Source organism: Strix uralensis, chromosome 2, assembly GCF_047716275.1.
Source record: "Strix uralensis isolate ZFMK-TIS-50842 chromosome 2, bStrUra1, whole genome shotgun sequence".
Taxonomy (NCBI): domain Eukaryota; kingdom Metazoa; phylum Chordata; class Aves; order Strigiformes; family Strigidae; genus Strix; species Strix uralensis.
The window spans coordinates 74,400,537-74,421,924 of NC_133973.1; the positions used below are offsets into that span (position 1 = coordinate 74,400,537).

Genomic DNA, 21,388 nt, shown 5'->3' on the forward strand with positions numbered 1-21,388 from the left:
TCAAAGGGAGTCAGTTTTCATTACAGTAATGGTTCAATTGTGCAATGCTGTAGGCAGTGAAATTTAATATTATTGTGACTTGTATTGTAATTGTAGGATGACAGAGGAAAATGGATTAAGTTTAAATATAAGTGTATACAGCAGCACATGGACTTTGTCAAATGGAAGCTGAGGGTTGGGGCAGGATGGTTCCCCCTCTGGCTCTGTCATAATGAATTAGTATTTTGTAAATAACTGGCCACTAGACTATAGATTTATTACATTTTGTAGATATATGTGGACACACAGAGACATACATGGATTCTGTACTGACTGTAATTGCAGTGCGGACTTGCAGAACGGGTTTATGCCTGTAGGCTTGCAGGGTATTTGAATGTCTAGGCTTCTTGTCTTCACCTTTCATGAAAATATTCTTGCCTGCCAGTTTGTGAAGTTTTCTTCTGAAGGATACACCCATCCTTTCAGTTAAGGGATTGCTAACACATGAATGGCCTCAGACTGGAAAGCCCGTTGTCATTCTTTTCTTCCTGGTGAGTAAAACCAAATTCGAGTTGCAGATGATCTTTGCTTTAGGAAATTGTGCTAGAGAGACAACTAGTGTTAATGAGCAATATCCCCTTCTCTCCCAGTTGCCCATATACATGCAGATTAAAATGGAAGATGGTAGTTTAAACCAGCCATTACTGATCTCTTCCATGGAAGATTAGGGGAAATGACAGCTAGATGTTTCATCTGTTTACAGCGTAGGCAGGTGGAAGATGTCCCCAAAGCAGCTCTTGATAGTCTACTAGTGTGTAAACATGATGCCCTGGCATTTTACCCCACATCTCCACAGTATTTCTCAGACCTGTGTTCATGTTGAAACCTGTTCTAATGTTAAAGTGCAAAAGGGGGCAGTAAAGTGCTATCCAAAAAATGTTTATTTTTAAGGGTATTTTTTGTGACAAAAGTTGTATTTCTCAATAGGCTTATAATTTGTGTTTAAAATAATGATCACATCAATATCTTCTGTTTGAAAGGCTTACGGATGTTGCCACAGTGTTAAGCATTGTGAGAACACTGTTTGCTGTGTGTATTTCCATGTTCTGTCCTTTAACCCAGTCCTGAAACATGCAATATATTTGGAAGGAATCAAAGGTGGGAATCTTTCCTCAGATGTATTTAGGACATAGCTATACGAAGCACTTTTGAAAGAATTCCAACTTTCTTAATCATGTCTGGTTCTCACGTTGTGCATTACCAGCACTGCATTTCTGGAAAAACAAAATGAAAAGAATGCTGAGGCTAGGGGTTTCTGCTTGAAGTACTGAAGTGTGTAGTGGTGGCATGGGTCAAGAGTTGGGCTCTCATCCAGACCCGCATGCATCATTTGTCAAGAGGTAACTAGAAAGAGCAACTAATTACAATGCACCTACTGAGTGTTCTCTCTTTCAGAAATTCTTCAGAATAAGCCATTTATACAGATTGGCTGCTGCTCTCCACTGCAGCCACTTGCAGTTTTTAAACTCTGTGTAGAAAGCATGTTTCTGTTGAAATGCAGTAAAAAGGAGAATGTGCCTGTGTGTGTTTCCATGCTTGTGCATGAGAGAGAGTGAGCAATGATTTGAGGAGTGATTCTCTGTTTGCCGAAGCTGAGTAAGTCCAGCACTGTTGTGAGGGTTCATATTTCTGTAAATGCTGGTGAATGTTAATATAATACACTTTAAAATAGAACATTGGTCATACCCATCCTTTTGGGTTTTTTCCCCTTAGTTAGAAGACTGTACTGAAGCACATTAGCAGTCCTTTTGTGGTAACCGGAATTGATTTATTAAATGGATCAGAATTCTCTAGTGCTTTAAGTACTTTTAGCAGAGCAGTAATTGCTTTCTGCACAATAATACAAAAAGTTAATTGCTATTAATAGTGCTTTATGTGGAGGTCATGTGTGAAAACTGAATATAAAATCTATTTAAAAAAAATTTCCTTTGTCAACTTCAGTAAAAAATCAAATGGTACCTCTTTTCAGCATTTCGAGCCTTACCCGTGTGTTAAACGTTTGCATGTTCTTGTGCAAAAAGCCCAGATCTTATTTCCCATTGTAGAGGAAAAAAAAAAGATAGGTGTTTGCTCTCAGAGGGGTTTTTTAAGGCAGAGGAAAACACGCTTCCCTTTTACGCTTTCATTTTCGCACCCTGGATTTACTTTGGGGATGGTGGGGTAAAGCACAAGTTGGTCTGAAGGTTTTAGTTATGTTAAGTGGGTTTTTTGCTTTGTTCTGCGAGTCAGAGCCAAGCAGCGAGGGAAACGGCAGCTTTCCAGCAAAACTAAACCATCTCTTGCAGGCGGAGATGGCGTCCAGTTGAAACAGATAACGCTGTCTTACAGCTAAACCCTTCTAGCAGCTGCGTGCCGGGGGGCTGAAGGCAGGGTGCTGCCTCTGCTCAGAGGGGTGGACTGGGAAGAGGGGGCTTCTAGCACCCCCGAGTCCGTGGTCACCCCGAGATGCCGTGATCCCCTGGACAGAGGGGAGTCAGCTACCTCTGCCAGAGCCCAGGATTAGGGTAGCCCCAAAGGAGAGTCTGCAGCACCTCCTTTGGCTTATTTTCTTTTTCCATGGAACGAGATCACTTCTTTAACCTCGTACATGGCAGCTTTTAAGGAACCAGATTTTCTCTTAGAGTGTCTCCAATAAGATGCGTTTGGTGCCGGGTTGCAGGTGACCTTCCATATACATGCAGGGTGAAGGGTACAGTTCTTGCCAAATATCATGTCTTAGCTGCAGGTTTTGTGCTCTCTCAAGTGCAAGGCACCTTTAGGCTTGTGACTGTCCTAAGCTGAATGGAACGAAGAAGTACTGCCTCAACAGCAATAGTCACACGAGTTATTTGGTGAAGGAAATACATGACACATCTTTCTAGGAGACTGGTCAGGGCATTTGATGAAGTGTTTGAAGAGGGATGGTGTCTGTGGGTGTCTTTCTATACAGTGGAAGCTCTGTGCCTTTAGGACTGTGATGTGATGTGATGGTACAATTTGACTGTCAAATCCTGTGGGTCCATGCAAAAAAACGTTTTCTTTGGGGAGAAGTCTATGCACTCTCAGCCCATCCTTATTTTATGCCTATTAGAAATCCTTTGTTGTATTTTAAATGCTTTCCCCTAGTATTTTGCAAAAGGTAGCGCAATGAATTGATAAATGAAACTGCTAAAATTTCATACATGCTCCTTGTTCGCTGTCCACTTAAAGTTTTGAGAAAAAATAATAATGCTGCAGAATCATTCTTGTGTAGGTTATTAAGATTTCAGTCATAAACATATTACATTGTCTTTCCCTACTGAAGTCAATGAAAGTTTTGCAACCAATTTCAATAACAATAGGTCCAGGAAAAGGCACCAAGAACAGTGTACATTTGCATGGCTGCTTGAGACACAAAATGGTCGCACCACTACCATTTTGTGTCCAGGGTGGTGATTAAAACAAAATAAATCCTTGACCATTCCCTTTTTCAGTGCACTGCAAGCATTTCCCCCAGGTAGTCCAAAAGAAGATGGGCTCCTTTGGAGGTGAGGAAGGGACACAACAAGGAGGTGCCACAAACCTGGGATAGAGATTAGCTACAGTTTCAGGTGACTGTTTCAAAGCATTTATGGGCTTGCAGCAGGTTTTATTGCAGGAGAGCCCAAGCCTTGAAAAGAGGCTCTTCCAGTGGAAGTGAGAAGAAATACAAGAGCTGCAGCTTTAGAAACTTGTGTTATGGTATTTTATAATCTGGCTTTGTTTAATGTGGTAGTTGCCATTAAAGATCATAAGGGATGAGCATGAATATATTTGTTTATTTGTTTGAATTCCATTTAGTTTCTAGCCTGCAAGTCCTATTAATGCAAGTAACCATTGCTTACATGAATAGTTTCATTAACTGCATGAAAAAATGTTACATATAAATAAAGATCAGCAGATTAAACTTCTTAAATTTTACTGAAATTCAAAACCACCCCTATTTAACATGTTCTGTAAAAGTTTGTTATAGTATTAAAATTATTTAATAATACAGCACTGACAAAGAAAAGTAGCTTCCACACTCACTTAAAATAATTTTATTAATATGAAATGCTGTACTTTTGTTTTCAAAGTTTCATTTGCTAGTCTGTGTATAAAGTCAGTCTGTCATCTTGCTGTCACCCTATAGTAATTTTGCTTGCAGAGACTTCCCGTTACAGTAGTGCTTTTCTTTTTGACCAACTCTTGTACCCATTTTGAGACAGAGGCTCCACATTAATCTTTTTTGATGAAGCTTGTTTTTCTGTCTGTTCCACAGCAGTTACTGATCCTCTTCTCATTGAATTCACATTCACTTAATCCATTTAAACTGGAGTGAGATCAGTCCTATAAAATCACTGCTTCTGCAAAAAAGCGTTGAAGGTTTACAGCTGGGTGTATACCTTATATCCATGTGGCATATCTTTGTATATGATGTTGAATATGACAGGAACTAATCTGAAAGCTCTGTGTGGAGCAAAGGACTCTGTACAGAGAGCTCTGGTCTATGTTTTTGGATTTTATTCAGTTCGGAGTCTTTGAGAATCATTGGACTGGTTTTCATCTCATTCAGCAGGCTGTGATTAGCCCACTGCTACTTCACTGAAATCACTAGGGCCTTTTCCTGGAACTTTTATTTTCTTTATATTCTAAGAATATTTATATTCTTAAATATTTCTCTTGTGGACAAAATGGTATTCAAAATACAAATGTTGTTATTTTGTCAAAGACCAGATGATGAGTACATATACTATTTAATAACCATTCTTTTTAGACGGTAAAGACTTGTACGTGGAATGCTATTCTGTATTCTGTTTCAGTTTGCACTTCTACAAGTAACGGACTAACATACTGTGTTATTAGTATTCATGACATTTCCTTAATAAAACTTTTCAATGAATAACTTTATAGTCAGGCTGGTAGTTAAACTTCATAAAGTTAAGTGGATAGGATTCCCCAAAAGAAGGTTTCAGGCTGCATTTTAAGAAGCGTCTTGATTGTTCACATTTTTAGGGTTATTTTTGTTACATTAATTTAAAGCTAACTGCCTACACCAATTAGTTCAGGTAAGGTATTAAAGCACAGAAATTTGGCATTGTTTCCCCAGTTAAATATACAAAACTCACAACAAGTACTAACATGCTTTCTAAAATTGCATGTATTTTGTAATTACTAGGATATAGTTAAAGCTAAGTGTGCATATATGTATTTACAGTATGTGGGTATATATATATAGTTTTGCAATCTGGGAAAAGCATGACAACACATTTGTCACATCAGTTGGTATTGATTAACAAAATGTCTTTAAGAATTTATTTCTCTTAAGGATTTTATCTGTTGATATTTTTACAGTTTCAGAAATGTCTGTGTAATAAGTAATAGCAGAATATTCTCAGTGAAAAAGTGCTGACAGGCACAGTTCTAACTTTTTGAGAATTTACTATTATGAAATTAGGCAGGTTTGAGTGGTTATCATTAAGGAAAACTCCTTTATAATTTAATATGGTTGAATATGCTAAGTTTCTCTAAACAAGAAGTAGATTCTTAAGAAGTCAGTTAGAAACTGTGCATAATATACATTTTATTTTTTGTAAAATTTCAAAATAAAATTTAACTTCTCTAGGACTTTGACCAGTAAGGGTACATTAGTGCCAGGAACTGCTCAGCCTTAAAATAAGCGTGGTTCAGAAAATTATTGTAACATTGGTGGGAGTGGGGAACGGACTACTCTGTTCCTATTTTGTGTTGTTATGTGACATTTTGGTCTAATAGAATCCTTATTTTTAAAAAGGTTTGGGAACTCTGTATGTTGCTGTTATTTCATAAGCTGCATGACTAGTTGGACGCATGGGAGGGATTCACATTCGTGGGCTTTGCACAGATGTCAAATGTCGCCCACAAGACACTGATTTTGGGCTGACAGTAAAAATGCCCTCTGTATCCAAAAGTGCCAGACAGAAAGCACATGAATTACATCATACAGCTTTTACTGTACTTACTATACTTTTCTGTGCTTTCTCACAGTAAGCACGAGGATTATTAATTGTGAGCGAGATTCTTCAAATGCTCTAGTCTCACTGTATCTGACTGCTGACAGAAATGAGTTTCTGTTGAGGTACAGGGGCCTATATTGGTATATAGGTTTCCCAGTAAAGAACATCTAGAGCTGAAAAGCAGAAAGTTAGAAAGTTAGCTTTTTATAGAAAGCAATGGTTCCAGTGCTGTCACTATCCCAGCTGCTCAAAGAGCACGTCACTGTCCCAAGCAACGATTGGAGCAATGCAGCCTCCTTAGGATCAGTTACAGGATTCTGAAAACCTCTTCCTCAGTCTTCATTATATTTCTGTTTGGGGGGAAAAAGAAGTTTTTTAATTAGTTGAAGGTAGATTCTGATCAGACTTTTAAAGCCAGTTCATTAACTTCATTTTTACAGATGCCATCCTGCAAATATTTTAAGTGTTGATGCTGCCCCAGAATGCTGAAGTCTACATCACCACTTACAGAAATAAAGATTCAGGATTAATCCTCAGGTTTTTGTTAACCTCTACCAAGGCTAAATGTACATTGTCCTTTTTTTTTTCCCACATACAAGGTTTTCAAAAATAGGATCATAAAAGAGTAGTATTAATCCTCCTGACATTTAATAAAATAACTTCAGAAGATGCTTGGTATCCAGCAAATGATTTATTTAAAGTCTTTATAAAAATACAGTACCAAAAGTACTACACAAATGCAGAGATAATAATCATGCCCACTACTAATCGGCTATCGTAACTTTTGTGGTCAAGCTGAAATGCATGAGGTGAAACTTTTTTATTCTTTCCATCTATATATGTGCTTTATTGTTGCAAGAAAATAAAGTAAATTGGAAAAATATCTTTCTCGCAAAGGTCACGATCAAAACTGCAAACTGTGGAAAAAATTTCAATACAATCACGTTCTCAGATTAATCCTTTCATTTTCAGCCTTTTTTTTTTTTCTCCTAATCCCATCAACATTAGCTCCTACAAGTTCAGAAACTCAAGTGGAAGGACATTTACCGAGTTTAGTTCTCGAACTGTACAGACTTCAGAGCCATAGCAAGAATATTCCCCTTCTATAAAATCTAACAAGTGCATTGGTTTAAAGCTCTTGTAAAATGTGTTTTAGCTGTCTGTTGGGGGTGGTTCTGTCCTCTGCCTTTTTATGGGGCAATTCCTGGCTACTTAACCAAGGCACACAAGTGTGCTTTCTCTCCGGTATCTGTTTCTGAGGATTGCCAGGGACATCGTCTCTGAACCCGTGCTGTTTATGCTCAGAGTTTTCATGGAGAATGTATACTGCTGCTGATTCTTTACATGCATAATATACACAAAATCTGAAATTAAAATTACTGGGTTTTGTTTCTCAGGGCAGCTTTTAGATCATATTATTGACAAGGACAGACAGGTGTGTTTTTCTAACCTAACATTTCATATTTATTATGCATGAAAATCTCAATTGATTAATTTAAAAACAAAGATCTGGTCCTCTGAAATCTCATGTGTTTCGTATTACACATTCCTGTTACATGAAGAAGAATTACTGACAAGAAGAAATATTTGCAGTGGTGGGAACATACAGTGACCAGCCTTTGTCCTGGCATGCAGATGGAGAAGTATAATTTTCATCTTTCTGGTACAACACTGCTGCACAGGAGCAAAGTAAAATGGGGGTGGGGTCAGACAGGGTGGTAAAGTCAGTCACAGGTGACGGAGGTTAGCTCAGAAACTCTGTCCCTTTGCCTTTGCCTGGCTGCAGTCAATCCCTGAGGAGAGCCTGATCAGGATCTGTGCTACTCCCTTGGGAACTTTTGCTGGCTCAGGTCTTCCTCTGCCCTATTTCCTCAGTGCCCTTGCAGACCTGGCCTCTCCCTCAAGTAGGATGCATTTCTAAGTTTCTGTTTCTTTCACTGTTTCGGCTTTGGGGAAGTGGTAGTCACTGCATTCCTTTGGCGTGTCCAAAAACTGGAGGAGGAGGCGGCACAGCTTTGCCCCATCTCCAGTCCATCTCAGTCTGAACAGCCATGGCCAAGCCTAGTTTCTGTAGTCTGGAAATTACACTGCACAACACAAAAGAGCGCAGTGATTTATACATCAACAGTCGCTTTCTTGCCATAACATTTCATTGTTCTTTTTCCCTAAATCTGTAATTACATGTCTTTGTCCTGCTACGTGCTGCTTCACGACAAATATAATTCTTACACAGGCTTTGTGAGTGAAAATAATCCTGCTCAATTAGCACAGATCATAAACTTGCATTGTGTGGGAGCAAGCGGTTGTAAACAATTAATTTGAAATTTGGGGCATCGCATCATCCTTTTCTCTAATTTAGTAAGTTCACTGCTATGTGCTGGTGGGCTCCCTTAGCCAAGCCAGAGCCTGGAAGTCATTGACGCCTACAGCTTTGTTCTGCTTGGGCCTTAGTACTCTAATTTAAAGTTTCCAGGAAATCTGCCTGTGAATAAGCTAGATTTACTAAGTGTGCCGTTTAAATGCTAGCACTTGGAGAAGGGTGTTCATTAGGCGACAGTTGTTTCAGTCAGTTTTTCAGGCCCATTCTCCATTAAGGAAGATCTTTGGAAAAGGCTTGGCAGGCAGGAGAAAAAGGAAAGAAAGTCAGTCTTTTAGGTCTGTGCATTCGAGGAGGTTGTGTCGTTGGCTGTAGTTCTAAAACACGCACTTCTTGGCCTTAATTGGAACAAATATATCTTATCGAGAGAAAAACCAAACAAACGTGCTGTGGCTTTTGTCCTTGTGAGAACAAGGCTTCTCATTTTGTGGATGAATCAGTACTATAAATAATTATTTATATTTTTCTTTCGTGAAGAAGTGATGAAGTTTGCCTATTAATTAGTATGAGTAGGAAAGTTACAATATTGAGTCTAACCCCAAACATTAAAGCTCACTGCCAGTTTGTGGAAGAAGTCTTCATCTTTACTAAGGCAAAAGCATACCCATGTTTCACTTGTAGCACAAGAAATAAAAAAAGAGCTACACCAATGACAGTAATGGTGGAGTTTGTGAAGAGAAGAAATCATTGTAGTGCCCCACTGTCTTGGAAAAGTGTTTTATCAGAAGGCTGTGTGGTCCTTGGATCAGGTAGATCTCAGTCCACCCCAGGTCTGTAAGCATGATCCTGATGAGTGACTGATGTTCCTTTGTCTTATACTACTAATATCAATCAGAATCTTCATATGTTGTTAAGTGTTAAAGTCTAAGTTGTTTCCTTTCCCACATGGCTGCTCAGGGGGTTTGAAAGATTATTCTTGTCATTCTCCCATGTCTGAAATTAGCAAAATATGTGCAAGAATAGTAAAAATGTTACCAAAGCAGAAAAACAGGATTGTAGCCCACCAGACATTGTACTAGCTGCTGTAAGTGGCCAAATGTGGAAGAAACAGCAGCGCCTGCCAGAGACGTAAAACCTACTACAGTTCCCAAGATAAGAACTGTAAGACCAATCCATTTGTAATTTCCAAGATCTAAGTAAACATGTTGTTGATATTAAATTGAGTCAGGCCCAGACTATTAAGATCAGGTTTGCTCAGTCTGTCATTTTGGTTTTGGAAACAGTGTGCTTGTTCCTTTCCGTCCACTGCAATTGCTACTTTTCTGGATGAGATTTTATCAAGTGTCTCACATGTTCCCTTACTCTCTCTCTCTCTTCTCCCTTCTTTTTTTCTGTTTTAGATTCCTTCCTGGACAAGGATTGGTACTATATCCACAGATAGGAGACAAACTGGATATTATATGCCCAAAGGTGGACTCTAAAACTGTTGGCCAGTATGAATATTATAAGGTCTACATGGTTGATAAAGACCAAGCAGATAGCTGTGCTATTAAAAAGGACAATACACCTCTACTCAACTGCGCCAAGCCAGATCAAGATGTTAAGTTTACCATCAAGTTTCAAGAGTTCAGTCCTAATCTCTGGGGCCTGGAATTTCAGAAGAACAAAGATTATTACGTCATATGTAAGTTAAATATTTCAGTTGCTCATTCTTTTAAATATAGTTGTTCTTTTGTATGTTGTCTTGTACATTATAAGCAAGCTAAGAAGAACGTGAACAGGTTTGTATTTTTTCCTCTGAAAATATTTTCTTGCCAGCATATTTTTGACATTATTCCTGACTTCCATGGGGTCTCTGTCTCTTTTTTCTTTGGTTTGTGTAAACCAAATTAGATTGTACTTCTGTGCCAGTAAATGGCTTCTCCTTTTGTGTCCTGTATTCGCATTGAAGGCTGTGTGCAGTTAAACCTTGATGTGTTTCTTGCTCACAGTTCTGGTGATATGCTGTGCTACTGGCCTTGTCCTCGGGTGCTCTTATGCCAGGAGTAGAAGTAGGGTGGCCCGGCCATTCTGAGCTGAGGCATCCTACATAAGATGACTGACCATTGCCTCATGTGACCCAGGGATTCTTGCAGGAAACACCTTTTGGCCACTTCAGTGCCAACTTTGACAGTGTAATTTCACCACAAGGTTTACTGGTGGGTTCTAGTTGAGCATGCTTAACTGCAATAAATACCTACTGTGTCCATACGGTATCTAGGAAGGTTCTTGGGCAAAAGCTAGACTAGCATGATCTTGAATTTCCTCCTTCGTCATGATCCTGGACTTGTAAAAAGAATGTGCGTGATACAGGCCTGTGTCCAACCATATAAATTTTGTGTGAGTTTTAGTCTGATCAGGTATTTATGTCTGAAAGCAAGTCTGGAGGTAACCGCTGTGTTCAGTGATTCAAATTACTTACGATGTGTAAAGTTAATGATGTGAATCGGGAGTTAGCGTAAGCTGAGACCTCAGCAGTACAACAACAATTTACATTAGGTTTTGTCATTGTACTACTGTGACCTGCGGATCTCATTTAGCCTCGTGGGGACTTTTGATGTCTTGAGCAAGGATCACCAGTTAGTAGGAGATGGACAAATTCTGCGCATTGGCTTTTCTGCAGTTACAGGGAATAGTATTAGATACTGCTGTGTTTTATTTCATAGAGTCATAGAAAGGTTTGGGTTGGAAGGGACATTGAAAGGTCATCTAGTCTAACCCCCTGCAGTGAGTAGGGACATCTTCAACTAATTAGGTTGCTCAGAGCCCCGTCCAACCTTGACCGTGAATGTTTCCAGGGATGGATCATCTACCACCTCTCTGGGCAACTTGTTCCAGTGTTTCACCACCCTCATTGTAAAAAATTTCTTCCTTATAACCAGTCTAAGTCTACCCTCTTTTAATTTAAAACCATTACCCCTTACCCTCTTGCAACAGGCCCTGCTAAAAAGTTTGTCCCCAAACACATATCTGCCACCTCTTTGAAAATTGGAGGGCTGATAACTAGATCATGTAATATCTGGCACTCTAAATATTTCTTAATTTCTTAGTTAAAAATATTGGTAGTTTTACAAGTGCTCTGAGCAAGTACCTTTAAAATGGAAATGTAAATGCATTTAATATAAATTAATGCTCACTTCCCAGTTATTTCCACAATGGTACACACTGTGTATAAAACAGATCGTATATCACAGAAACTAAGAATTAACTCTATTAAACATTAAATGTAGAAATTACTAAATAACAGTTGTGGGAGATACAAAACACGATTTTTTTGGTTTTAAGGTTTGACAGAAAGATCACTTAATATAGGCACTTGCTCTGTTAGTCAGAGGGTGTATAAAAACCTGATCCCACTTACACAGCGTTTAACTTTGACAAACTTCCCACTGAAATCCAGGGAGATTTACCAGGGTAAAAGCTGCAAGATTAGATGTTGAGAGATAGTTGTCTGTAACTCCAGTGAAAATGTGTAGTATAAAAATGACCATGCTCAAATAGTTGGCTTTAATGATGAAATATGTTCAGTATTTAGTGCTGCTTTTAAAAACATCCACAGCAGACCAGCTCTAGTGGAACAAATGGCACTGTTAAAATTACTACCTGAAAATTATGGGCACAAATGGAGCCTTCTGATGCCCTGTCAGTTTTGTCATATCTATGTCATGGATTTACCCAGAGAATTATTAAATATGTTTCATTTTAATTAGTTTTGTGTAATTATTTCATTATAGCAATAAGACAGTAGAGTTTGGTTGAAAGATCTTGCTCAGCCTTCAGCCTGATGCTTCAAAAATCACACTGGCCTTGCAGTAATACTGGAGTGCCTTAGGGTATTACTTTCCCTGCTCATTCAGACATAAACAAATGGCTGGTTTATCACTATATTGCTAGCATACTAACCGAGCTGAAGCAGTATTACCCGTACATTTTAATAGATTGGACAAAAAAAAACCCCAACCCCAAAAACCCAGCCATCCTGAAGCTAAAACTCTTGCTTTTCTACCATTCAGGGAGAGAACAATGAACTCAGTGATGTCGGTCTCAGAAACACGAAGAGGAGTGGAAAACTAGGCCAGGGCTCAGCTAGGACACCATTTTACAGATATATTGGAGCTAGATAGGATTTTAACAGTTTGTCTTAAAAAGCTCGTGACTTGACACAGCCTTGTCAGATACAGGTTCTGGTAGTCAGGGCATTTATTGTCATTTTTATAAGTATATAAATATACTTATAAAATGTAAAGTATATAAAATACATCTTAACCATGTATGCAAATCAGGCCATAAATCATTTGCATGCATCCCTATTCCTAGACCTGTACTTCCCTTTCCTCCCTTCCTTTCTCTTACCTATTTGTTTGGGAATTTTGAGTTTTGTCTTGATTTGTTGGAGTTTTTTGAGGGGTTGGGAGTGCTATGAAGCGAAGGCAACAATGCATTTTATGTGCCAGCTTTTGACTTTGAAGTACTTTAGGATCTTGTATTCCCTTGACTAAGTGGCATCAAAGAAACATGACACAAGAGTTTACTGAGCCCAGCATCTTTGCAGTGCTTGCTATGGCTGCGTCTACAGCCTAATCTCACGCTGTTTATGCTGGCAGGCTATTGTCAGCCCTTTAAATGTTTTGTGCATCATCCCGTACATTTATCATCTTGCCATTATTTGAAAACATGGTTTGTTTTTCTAAGATAATAGCATGTGGTTTGTGGAGTTGTATTAAACAGTAAAATCTCTATTCAGATTAGGGGGCTAGTCATTTTGGGATGAGGAGTTACAACACAGGATGAAGGAGCTTCCTGAACCGTGTGTACCCTTTAGGGAAATGTGATTGTACAGGAATTCTTCAAGCTATAATTTTTATATCATCCAGATGTATTCATGATAGGTATAGCAGAAGGAGATCTTTCTACTCAGTGCTTCCCTAGATCTAAGCATATAAAAGATGCAACTTTTCTTACTCCACAGTTCACAATTTTTTAAAAAAGTAAAAATGTAGATGAGTTTCTGATACCTGTTTTCACATTTAATGGTGCTTTAATCCAAAAATAATTAATCCATTTCTTGGCAAGATATTCCTCAGTATGAGTATCAGGATCCAAAGAGTTAAACCTGTGCACAGCAATACTTGGAAAGATGATACTGAATGGTATTGTGAATGTGAATAAATGATGTAACAGACTGTCCTTGCTTTTCTCTTCTTTGCTATCATCAATTTTTGGTTCCTGGGAAATTAATAGATTCATTTTCCTACAATTACCTGATTTCTTCTCAGCAGAACTGGAGAAGGTCAAATGTACTTGCGGTTTCAGAAGTATTAATGTTAGATTATCCTAAAATATGCGACCATTTAGCTAACATATCATAAGTCTCTGAGGAAATCTTTAATCAGATGCATGAAGGAAGATACATTATGCCCAACAACATAAATATCTATGCAAAGAGCAAAGTTACTTTTGAGGAAGGTTGTGCAGATTTGTAACACTGATGTCTGCATTAAAAAGTCTTTTTATGTTTTTGCATGGTTAGGGAATGAAGTATAATTTTCTGCTGTTGTGGATTGTTCAGAATGAGCAATGAGTATCTTGTCGATACTAGAGGATCAATCTGCAAGTACTTGGGTCACGGTGTAACTGCTTCAGTACCTCTCTCCAGTGCAGCGTTTCTTGTATGAGAGGGAGACATTTTAGCATAGTACAACATAAGTAATATGCCGAAGGTGTTTACTTTTGGTGAACAGGTGTTGTCCTGAACCCTTCCCAACAAACTTGACCTTTAGTCAGAGGGCATGGGAGAGCACTTAGGTACCCTGGGTTTGGACTGAGGGAGCACCCTGGGGAAGCCTGTAGGAAGCTACGCCAGAGGGAAGGGAGCAGTGCTGCTTGCCTTTGAGCCACCATCATACTCCTGAGATGGTTTGGCCAAGCAAGCACATACTGTGCTCACTTCATCTCTTCTTCTGCATAAGTAAACTGAAGATTATGGGCTGGCATCATCAGCACTGAAAAATAAGTCACCTGCAATGAAGCCTTCATCTCTTCAGAATTTGTAAAAGAATGGCTTGAGACAGGGGAAGGGGCTACAGAATGGTCCTAGAAAAGGTTCCTCTAAAATGCTTGCTCTGCCTGCGACCTCATTAGCCAAGCTTGTCAAGCTAATGATGCTCATTGAGTTTGACATTGGCAAAATGGTATATGCAGCTTTCCTTAAATGTTTTTTGCCAACCTTTTTCAAGTGACCCACTTACATAGTTGGCCTCTGGCTTAAATTAAAAAACATATATATATATGTATTTGATCCCTGACTGATTTAAAGGTTTATGCTGTCTGGTAGCACTACATTTTGGATAACTGCTTTAATAGTACTGTGGCTTTTAAAATCGAAACAGTCATTCTGAAACTTTAGCATTAGCTGGGTTTGAAAAAAATCACAAGGCTTTTTATGTTTTCACTTTGTCATTCTGTTACAATTAAAGGGCAATAACTGTCTGAGGAAGAACACATTAAAGGACAATATAGATTGTCCCCTGAAATACAGCCCAGATGGGAAGAATAAATCTCTTTGCGTGGCCAAATAGATTTACATTAAACTGTTATTTTAGTATTCTGACCAAACAGTTTAAGCACTGGCTAATCTGGCTGGCTGGGTATTCTGACACCTCTCTGAGGCAGGTTTTAGTCAGCAGCCTTCTGCAACCTCCCAAATACCTAGCAAGAGCTACCTGAAAGGAAACAGTAGGTTTTCCTTTGTTTGAAGGTTAATTCCAAACTAGCCAAAACGGGGACAAAAACTGTATCAGAATTTCAATTCCATTTCTTTTTCAACAAAGACATTTTTTTGTGCTTTTTGTTAAAGACTCTGTGGTTCAGAAATCTATTATTCCTTATTTTTTGGTGGTGATGGTGTTAATGAAAGCCTATGTGATAATAGCCACCCTGATTCCAGTTGTACAAAGATCACTTTTTTTTTTTTCCTTTCTCCTCCTCCTTCCTCAGAAAATTAGATAAATGATTTCTTGTTAGTGTCAAATGATATCCAGAGGTCAGTCTTTGACTTTGCTGAGAGTCTTTTATGGGATATATCAGCAATACCACTTAGCTCTTGTTGTTGAATTAAATATAAATACAGCTCAAACGAATAATATTATTGGAGAAAAAAATCACTGTCCGTGCAGCTTCAGATTTCTAAGAGAGTCTAAGACCTACAGGATTAATGGAGTCATGGTCCTTTGGGGTTTTGTCCCAGACCACACAGGTCTTGTAAGAGAATGAGGCAATTTTAGATTGATGGACTTTGTTCATACTTGGTGCCATTACCTAGGCAATACCGACCGTTTATCTCCTTTAAAGTAGACAGAGATAGTTCAGCAGGAAATCTGTTGTTATTTCTCTATTCCTAAGGGAAGGAAATGAAAGATAGGAATGCTCAGTTTGTTAATTGATGGCATCTTGTGAAAAAATACATTTATCCTCCCCCACACCCCCCAAGTATTCCAGATAGATCTGAAATCAGATGAAAATGAAGAATAATTATTCAGACTGGAAGAAAGAATTATTCAGGAAATACTCAGGAATTAAATAGGTTTTAAAATTTCATAGGAAGCTGTTTAATATTTTTAGTCGTTATTTATTTTTCTCATTTTTTTTAGTTCCTCATAAGCAATTTATAAATGCTAGAAATACGGTACATTCACAAAGAAGGATACAATATTCTCACTCTCACTTTATAATATGCATAACAATAAGGGACGCTTGAAGTGCTTTGCAAAAAAACAGCTCAAACCCTGATCTTCTACAAGTTGTACATGTTTTTAGATTTACATATACATCCTTAATAGGACTACATGCAGAAGAAGGTTGGGTTGAGTGTGTATTTTATGCTTTAAATGCATGGTATGAGTAACTGTTCACATCAACGGGGTGTGTATTGGGGAGACATGCCATGCTATGAGGGAAGTGTCTGAACTGAAACTAGCATACTGGAACACATTTATCTTTCATTTTGTACCTAGGTTTGGTGACAAGCATTTATCTCATCAAGTGGGATGATCAGTCTTTATTTTATACAGTTGCTTGTATCACATCTGTTACATATTTTAGTATTTTGAGTCCTAAAATAAAAGACCAGGAACTGCATAAGCTTTTATAAAGGCTTTAATGAAATTGATTTTAAATACTTGAGATTGCCTCCTTAAAGTCTTTACACAGCTGGATTGGAGGAAAACGTACTTTTGTCTGAGAACTGCATTATCTAAAACACAGGGTTGAAATGGTTGAAAAACAGGGTTAAATGTCAGTTTGGACTTTCTTCCCTGACTTTAGTCAGTCCTAGAAACTTTAGAGGAAGAATATTTCAGGATTTATTTCTGGTAAATCAGACTATAAAACTAATCCCTAATGGGCAGTCTTCCAACTGCTTTTTTTCATCATGCAAATATTTCTGTGAGTAAAGTAGTTTTAGCAGTTCCTGGAGAAGAGTCCATATTAAGCTGATAAGTCTGGTTTTAAAAAGCATGTTCAGATCTTTGTTAGCATGATTTATCTGTTTTCTGTTCAGTAGATGAAGACAGCAAAAATAAGTAAACCGCAGCAGCAGACTAGTCCTTGTATGCTCATTGAGCTGCTGTGAGAGAAACAGAAGTCTGAATCCAAATCCTGCCAGGGAAACCAAGAGGGATTTGTTTGTCAAGTATTTCACGTTAGCACATAAATGCTAACCAACAGACCACAACAGTGCGGTTGATCATAGAATCACATAGTGGTTGAGTTTGGACGGCACCTCTGGAGAACATCTAGTCCCCTGCTCAAGCCCTTGCTCAAGCAGGCTGAGCTGCAACCAGTTGCCCAGGACTGTGTCCAGCTGAGTTTTGAGTATCTCCAAATACAAAGACTCCACAGCCTTCCTGGACAACCTGGTCCAGTGCTTTGTCACCATCACATTTAAAAAGGTTTTCTCAGGTTTAAACAGCATTCCCTGTATTTCAGTTTGTGCCCATTGCTTCTTGTCCTGTCACTGGGCTCCACTGAGAAGAGTCTGGCTCTTCTTTACTCCCCCAACCAGGTATTTATACACATAGATAAGATCCCCCTGAGCCTTCTTTTCTCGAGATTGAACAGTCCCAATGCCTCAGCCTCTCCTCCTATAGATGCTTCAGTTCCTTCATCATCCCCATGAGCATTTACTGCACTTGCTCCTGTAAGTCCATATCTGTCTTGTACTGGGGAGCCTGTGACTGGACACATCACTCCACCTGTGGCCTCACCAGTGCTGAGTAGAGGGGAAGGATCACCTCCTGCTGCTTCCTGGCAACACTCTGCCAGATGCAGTCCAGGAGGCTGTTGGCCACCTTTGCTGCAAGGGCACGTTGCTGGCTTATGGTCAGCTTGGTGTCCACCAGTGCCTTTTATGCAAAGCTGCTTTCCAGGTGTTTGGCCCCAGCCTGTGCTGAGTTTCTATTCTACCTGCTGTCCAGAGGCTACCACAGCAGATGTGGAATTAAGACATTAATTAAATAATTCGTGTTTCAAAAGAAAAAAAAGAACTTAATAATGTTATACTATTAAAACACTAGTGAAATATTAAAAACTGTATGAACATAATTATTAAATGTATTTGTTCTTCTGTCTGGTTACAACTTTTCAAAATTTCAAACACTGGAGGATTAACATACCCATCCCACTGGAGTTTCTTAAATTGAACTTGAGATGTGTGATAATTTCTAAAGCTAAACCCCTGAATTTCTTATGGCAAGTATTTGAACTAGTGGTCCTGCAGCACCTTGGAAATTCAGATTGCTTTATTTCAGCAATGTTCCCTCATTAAGTTTTACTCCGTGGGTATTTCAAAGTTCTAAACACAAACATAAGCATACTGCAATCAAAACAGTGCTTAACTTCTGATCATCTTTGCCAATTGCACAGTCATCCAATAGTATCATAATTGATCTCGGTACTAAGGTGCCAAACTCTGTGTTGCTGAAGGATAGTTAGATGATGTAAATAGCTTTTTGTGTTTTGCAATAAAGCACACTTTTGTTGTGCTTGATGTAAAAGCAGGAGATGAAGGTATTCTTTTATTGAAGCAAACATGTGGAAAATTGCTCTAGATTGTTACAGTGCAGAGCATCTCCCCTGAAAGAATGAGGTTCATCTATAGGGCAAGCTCTGACTGTGGCACTTTATTGGGGTTACTTCTGGACTCTGTGTGGTCAAAGCAAATAACATCATGTCCGTCTAAACTGTTATAACCATGAGACTGGCACATTTTCTCATCTATAGTGTTATATTCTAAACTGTCACTAGGCATTAACTCAGTCACTGATGAAGTCCTACCACCTAGAGATGAACTCTGCCTCAAAATGATGTTTTCCACTTCACTGCTACTCGTATAGCAATTACTGGGTCATTAATATCATTGCATGCAATTAGTGACAGTAGAATGAGCAAGAGGTTTGTTATTTATTTAATATGAACTTCCACTATAACCCTTTCTTATCCAAGTGCTCCAGTCAGAAACCAGAAAGATTTTCAAGGCAGATGAACATCCTTGAAGAGTGGTGTTGAGTTTGTACAATACAGAAAATAGGTCCTCATTTGATGTTAAAGCTTCTGCTTTTGTTTCCAGCAAGCTTGCTTGTCATTAGCACCAATCAGTGTAACTTGAGTGCTAACTAATTCTATTAGTTCTGTTCAACTGAACTGTTAAGCAAAGCTTGCTGTGGTTGTGGAGAGATATTTCTCCCCATCCATGAGAGGCTTTTGCCACTAGTGTGCCGGCAGAAAGGATAAACTTATGTAAAATACCTGTTTGTGGTTGGTGAAGTTAACTAGCCAGTAATATGTTTTAGATGCATACTTTCTGATATATGCTGAATACATCATAATTAGTGGGCTTACATCTGCCGCAGTTGCTTCAGTGCTCACAAATATATAATTTGTTTATGTAAACTAGAAGCAGCCATGTGTGCAGTAGATCATTATCTGACAACGTTTCTCAGAGTATGTGAAATGTAGAACTGAAATACTTTTAGAAAAGCTTAACAGTAATGAAAGACTTAAATTGTCATTCATAGTGATACAGTATTGAGAAGCTTTTATTTTTTAATTTTTTTTTTTTATAATCTAAATCATTCCAAGAAAATTTTGAAAAGGGACACTTTGACAGCAGTGAAGCAAGTAGGATTTCGTTGTGGATGGGTAGATGCTGTGACCTTCTGTAATGGATAATAATTCAGCAAATAGTTTACTGTTTAGTACACTTCAGCTGTGGTGTTCCTTAACCCAGAGATAAAGTGGTGCTGTTTTTAAAATGATAGGCAGCAGAAACCAGTCAGAGCTCACAGCTTTTTTGATATTTTCCAACTCTGTCTTGCTCGCTGTCTCTTTTTGCCTTTATGGAAAGACTTTGTTGACATGAAGGGCTGTTTTTTTACCACCTGTATTCTTGTTGTATGATGCCATGTCTCCCTGGAATTAATAGAATCATTCTGAATGTAGAAAACCTTACAAGAACTCTCTTCCTATTTTGTGCCTAATACTTGGGCAGTCCTTTTCAGTCAGACAACGTGCGATGCGGAAAGGAGAGTCTACAGAGTACCAGAGGTGTGCCTGAAATTAAACAGTTGGTATATACCAAGGGATGTTACAGTACAGAACTGATTGGCTCTATCTTGCATGTGTCCTCCACATTGCATCCCCCCCAAAAAATTGAAACAGTAATAAAATCTGTCCCTCACTTAACATGTGAGTACAAGTGGACACTTTTATGGGGAATTATATAAAGACCTCTTATGTCATGAGTCCCATCTAAGTACCACAAGTCATGCCATTCGCATTTGGACGAGATACATTTTAGAGCAGTGGTCAGAAAAGTGAATCAGAAAGTTTCACTGCAGAGCCTTTGTCTTCTTCCAGGCAAGAAGAGTCCTGGTTTTTATTTTACTTCATTTTGTTATGGTTTTAGCTTGACTGGGGAGGGCATTGCTGCTTACTTGCTGTGCAGAATATAATTTGTAGATCCTGTTTAGATATAAATCCTGAGACATACAACATAGGACTTAATTTTCAAAATAACAAGGATGAGAAATGGAAAAGAAGAAGGAAGAATTCTTCTCCTTTTCTTCACATAGAAGTTTTGCCTCATGTGCCGATAGACAGAGAAAAAGCTGGCTTCAAGACTATTTATAAACACTCCATAAGCTTTAGTTTAAGAAAAAAATCTATCTTAATTTGAAGAGATGTGTGGAATAAGACTGAGAGAATGAGAGTTTCTGAATGGCCTTTAGGTTGAGAAACTCCTTAAAATTCTGCTGTCACCTTGACTTTGCAAGTAGGACAAATAAAAAACCAGACATGTTAGAAAAACACAGAATTATTGGTAAGCTATTTTTATACATTTTTCATTACTGTCTGTGTGTCCTAAATTGTATTAATTGAGCAAATTCAGAAGGTTTTTATCTTTTTTGTTAAAGATAACTTTATTTGTAAAATCAGTGGAAAAGTTAGAGTGTGATTTTATTGTCTGTAGATAGAAACGCAGACAACACATTGACAGTACTCTCTGTATCTATTCATAATGCATTTAAGCACTTGCAGTCCAGGTTTGGGGCCGCTGATAGTTAAATTTTGGAAGAGAATTTCCATTTTTTTTTAAAGTGAAGGTTTCAGTGTCAGTCTCATTTTTGTCACTACAAACAAGGGTAAACTGTTAGTTGCTAGAGTTGAAATTAGTATATTTATCTTCTCTCTAAACTTTCGGCAGCTCACCCAACATAGTGTTTGCCAAGCTACCTGTTCTTTGGTGAGTGGCCTGAACAATTTTTTTTGGTTGTTTCAGATCTCCATGCAGATCTGGCATTGCTACAAAGTGGGAAAGGGGAAAAAAAAAAATCATTTCATTTAATTAAAACACTCTTTCTATTACCTCAGCTGCCTTGTTCTTCATCCCTGGCTGGTCTAGAAACAACCTCTCTGTTGTGATCTGTGATTTGTGGTTTCGCAGTGTGTGATTTCTGGTGTTCTT

The 21,388-nt window shown here is 38.4% G+C and overlaps 1 protein-coding gene across 1 annotated transcript in view; it reads left to right on the forward strand.

Annotated features, from left to right (window-relative positions):
• Positions 1-21,388, forward strand: part of EFNB2 (ephrin B2) — a 45,836-nt gene that overhangs the window by 12,781 nt on the left and 11,667 nt on the right. Inside the window, exon 2 of the mRNA XM_074859307.1 lies at positions 9,729-10,012. Within this exon, the coding sequence (XP_074715408.1) occupies positions 9,729-10,012 (284 nt within the window). The remainder of the gene's footprint in view (positions 1-9,728; positions 10,013-21,388) is intronic.